The sequence below is a fragment of the Eimeria tenella genome, genomic scaffold (genome assembly GCF_000499545.2).
Source record: "Eimeria tenella Houghton genomic scaffold, Eth_scaff958, whole genome shotgun sequence".
NCBI classification, from domain to species: Eukaryota; Apicomplexa; class Conoidasida; order Eucoccidiorida; family Eimeriidae; genus Eimeria; species Eimeria tenella.
Window position 1 is genome coordinate 1 of NW_013546071.1, and position 4,011 is coordinate 4,011.

The 4,011-nt window shown below is 47.8% G+C and overlaps 1 protein-coding gene across 1 annotated transcript; it reads right to left on the reverse strand.

Annotated features, from left to right (window-relative positions):
• Nucleotides 1-34: 34 nt before the first annotated feature.
• ETH_00025760 (GTP-binding protein lepA, putative) lies at nucleotides 35-3,869 on the reverse strand (the record flags this gene model as incomplete). Its single annotated transcript, XM_013380854.1, has 8 exons — nucleotides 35-206; nucleotides 593-761; nucleotides 1,170-1,296; nucleotides 1,924-2,046; nucleotides 2,304-2,521; nucleotides 2,739-2,850; nucleotides 3,092-3,252; nucleotides 3,767-3,869. The coding sequence occupies 8 exons, from the start codon at nucleotides 3,867-3,869 to the stop codon at nucleotides 35-37; spliced, it is 1,185 nt and encodes a 394-aa protein (XP_013236308.1).
• Between the last annotated feature and the right edge of the window lie 142 nt (nucleotides 3,870-4,011).

Consider the following 4,011-nt stretch of genomic DNA (forward strand, 5'->3'; position numbering starts at 1 on the left):
ACACAGGAATAGCTAGCTAGCTAGCTATAGCTAGCTAGCTAGCCACTTCTTTAGCTAGCCAGCTCACAATAGGCTCGAGGAGAACTTTGCGGTTGGGGGGAAGCTGGGAGGCGCAGCAAATGGGCTGGAGGCCAGCAGCAGTTTGCAAAAGGTAAGAAACTCTTGCTGCTGCCAGCAGCGTCTGCTGCCCGCTCTCCGCCTCCAGCCTGCAGCAAACCACAAACCCTAAACCCTTAACCCTAAACCCTAGACCCTAGACCCTAAACCACAAGCCCTGACGCCTGGTGAGCCCTGGAGCTCGGCCCCGCGAGCTCAGAAGGAATGCACGCGGGCGCGATGCTGCAGCAAGCAGCAGCAGCAGCAGCAGCAGCAGCAGAAGCAGCAGAAGCAGCAGCAATCGGAGCTGCCGGTGCAGTAACAACAGCAACAACTTAAGCTCCAGCTGCTGCTGCTTGCAGCAACTGGAGCTGCTGCTGCTGCTGCTGGAGCTGCTGCTGCTGCTGCTGCTGTTTGCATCTGAAACTGCTACTGCTGCTGCTGCTGCTGCTGCTGCTGCTAGCAGCAGCAGCAGCAGCACGGGGTTTGAATTCACCTTTGTTTGAAAACCTCCATGTGGAGAGACCCCAAAAAGCCGCAGCGGAAGCCGCAGCCCAAAGCCTGAGACACTGTGGGTTCTGCTGCTGCTGCTGCATCTGTCAGCAGCAGCCGCTGCAGCGCCACCTGCAGCTTCTCGTAGCCCCGCGGGTCTTCGGGGTACAGGTCTGCGGCAAACCCTAAACCCTAAACCCTAAACTCCAAACCCTAAACCCTAAACCCTAAACCCTTAACCCTTGTCCTGACCACCGGTGCAGCCGCGGAATTAAATTTAAAGTTAATTTTGCAGCATTTAAACAAACACTTTGCCGTGCTGCAACGGGATAAGTCCAGCGCCCCAAGTAAGGGCAGCAGCAGCAGCAGCAGCAACAACAACAGCAGCGACATAAGCAGCAGCAGCAACAACAACAGCAGCAGCAGCAACACCAGCAGCAACAGCTCCAAAACCCACCCTCCCCAGAAAGGCCTCCCACAGCAGCAGCAGCAGCAGCTGCAGCAGCAGCAGCAACAAAAGCACCAGCAGCAGCGGCAGCAGCGACAGCAGCAGCAACAGCAGCAGCAGCAGCAGCACAGACCTGCGTAGACGAGGCGTTTGGGGGGCTCAAAGCCTGGTAGGGCCTCCGTGGGGTTTTGGGAGAGACAAAGAGTGTCTCCAATTTGCAGATCTGTTGCTGCTTTCAAGTTGCTGCATATGTAGCCCACCTGCAGCAGCAGCAGCAGCAGCAGCAGCAGCAAATTGCATTTACTTCATTTTCTTCCTTTCCCAATTCCACTTTCTCCGCCAATCCACAAAATCCATTCATCCAAAATAAAACGCCCCGGCGTCCAGGCCTTCTTTTAGTCCACAAGAAGCTCCATGCATGCATACATGCATGCATGCATGCATGCATGCATGCGATTCAATGCATGCATACATGCATGCATGATGCATGCATGCATAAATACGAATTGTCAAAAGGTCCTTTCGCAGCAATTTGTCTTATAAAAAGAAAAAGTGCAGTAATTAAATTAAAAAATAAATTTTGAAGATGGCGCATTTGTGCAAAACCTCCCAGGTGTACGTACAGCTGAAGAGGCCACGCGGCAGATTTGCATTTTTCATTTTTTCATTTTTTTAATTTTCAGCTTTGAATAAATAATTTCTTTTTCAAGAAACGAATGGCATTTAATTCTTTTAATTTAAATGCCTTTATAATCCGGAATAAAATCGGAAAAGGCCTCTGACGCTGTGCATACACCGCGGAGCTGTCCATACACCCGAAGACGCATGCAGACTGCCGAGGTGTCCATACACCCCATACACCCCAGTGCATGCGTTTGAAGACCCACTTGTCCAGTTCCAAGTCGATCAGTTTTAAATCTTTCCGGCATTAAAAATCCAACTTCTTTTATTTGCAGCTGCCGCCCAGATCGAATGGCCGTCACACTGTCTCCAGTCTTTATGCGGCCCTCCTGCAGCAGCAGCAGCAGCAGCAGCAGCAGCAGTCGTAGCACCACCAGCAGCAGCACTAGCAGCGCTCTTGCAGCAGCAGCAGCTGCAATGCAGCAGATGCAACAGGTGTAGACAGGCCTGCCCCACGCTGGCTTGCACGCAGCAGCAGCAGCAGCAGCTGCAGCAGCAGCTGCAGCAGCAGCTGCAGCAGCAGCTGCAGCAGCAGCTGCAGCAGCAGCAGCATACGTGTGGGGCCCCACAGCAGCAAAAGGCTCACCTTAATAGCCGCCACGAGCACTACCCCTTTTAAAGGGTCATAAAAGCTGTCAAAGACCAGCGCCCTCAGGGGGGCCTCCGGGGGCCCCTTGGAGGGGCCCCTCTTTGTTTTATCTGCTGCTGCTGCTGCTGCTGCTGCTGCTGCTGCTGCTTCTGCTGCTGCTGCTGCTGGAGGCGGAGGCAAAACTCTTACTATAGCTTCCAGCAACTCGTCAATGCCTGCAGCTCCCCACTCCCTAAACCCTAAACCCTAAACCCCAAACCCTAAACCCTAAACTCCAAACCCTAAACCCTAAACCCTAAACCCCAAACCGAAAACCCTAAACCCGAAACCCTAAACCCGAAACCCGAAACCCGAAACCCTAAACCCTAAACCCTAAAGCCTAAACCCTAAACCCTAAACCCTAGGGTGTTTAGCGGGGACTATTAGCATTACCTTTTCCCGTTTTTGCAGAAACTTCAAGAATAGAGTCCGGGGGGGCCCCCACGAGGGCCCCCAAACTTTCTTTGAATTCTTTTAGCTGCTGCGGAGACTCCGCAAGGTCCACCTGAGGTGTACGTACACTCCAACCCCACACAGCCTCCACAGTCCAGCAGCAGCAGCAGCAGCAGCAGCAGCAGCAGCAGCTTGAGCTATCACAACACCAGCAGCAGCAGCAGCGGCCGTAGCAGCAGCAGCAGCAGCAGCAGCACCAACACCATAACCAGCAGAACCACCACCATCATCTGCAGGGGCAGCAGCAGCAGCAGCAACCAGCAGCAGCAGCAGAAGCAGCAGCAGCAGCAGACCTTGGAGATGACGGGAATGAGGGGAAGTTTGAAAGACTTTGCTTTTTGGAAGAGCAGCAAAGTTTGAAGTGGCAGCAGCTTTTGGGAAATGTCCAGCAGCAGCAAACAGCCTTCGCTCGCGCCCAAACTCCGGCGAACTTCAAACGCGAAGTCCGCGTGGCCTGGAGACATAATTAATTAATTATTTACTTGATTTAATTATTTAATTACTAAATATTTAATTAGTTATTTAATTAATTAATTATTTAACTTAAGTAATTAATTAATTAGCCATTTAATTAATTATTTAACTAATTAATTATTTAATTTAATTATTTAATCTAATTATTTAGTCTAATTAATTTGTTATTTAATTAAATTAATAAATGTAATTTAATTTAATTTAATTAATTTGATTTGATTTGATTTGACTTGATTTGTTTAAATTAATTTGATTTGTTTTATCTAACTTGATTTGATTAGTTAGATTTGTTTGATTGATTTAATTTGATTTATTTCGTTTAGTTTTATTAATTTGATTCAATTTAATTGGATTCGTTTGAAGTAATTCATTCAACTAAATCTAATTTAGTTAAATTAATTTAGATGCATTTATTCAATTCAATTTATTTATTTTGATTTAATTTGATTAGTTTGAACTGATTTCAATTCATTAATTTGATGCAATTTAACGACCTGGAGTGTCAATGAGATTCAGCATGTAAAAGTCGTTTTCTTTCTCGGGATCGATCGATCCCGATCTCGATCCCGATCCCGATCCCGCGGGATCGGATCCCATGGGCCTGCTGTAGAGCAAAGAACAAGTCCGCGCCCTAACTGTTATCCCGCGGCTGCTTTCAACTTCTGCAGAAATAAAAAAATAAAGAAACCAAAAAGGAATTAAAAAGAAATTAAATATAAACTAAAAATAAAATAAAAAT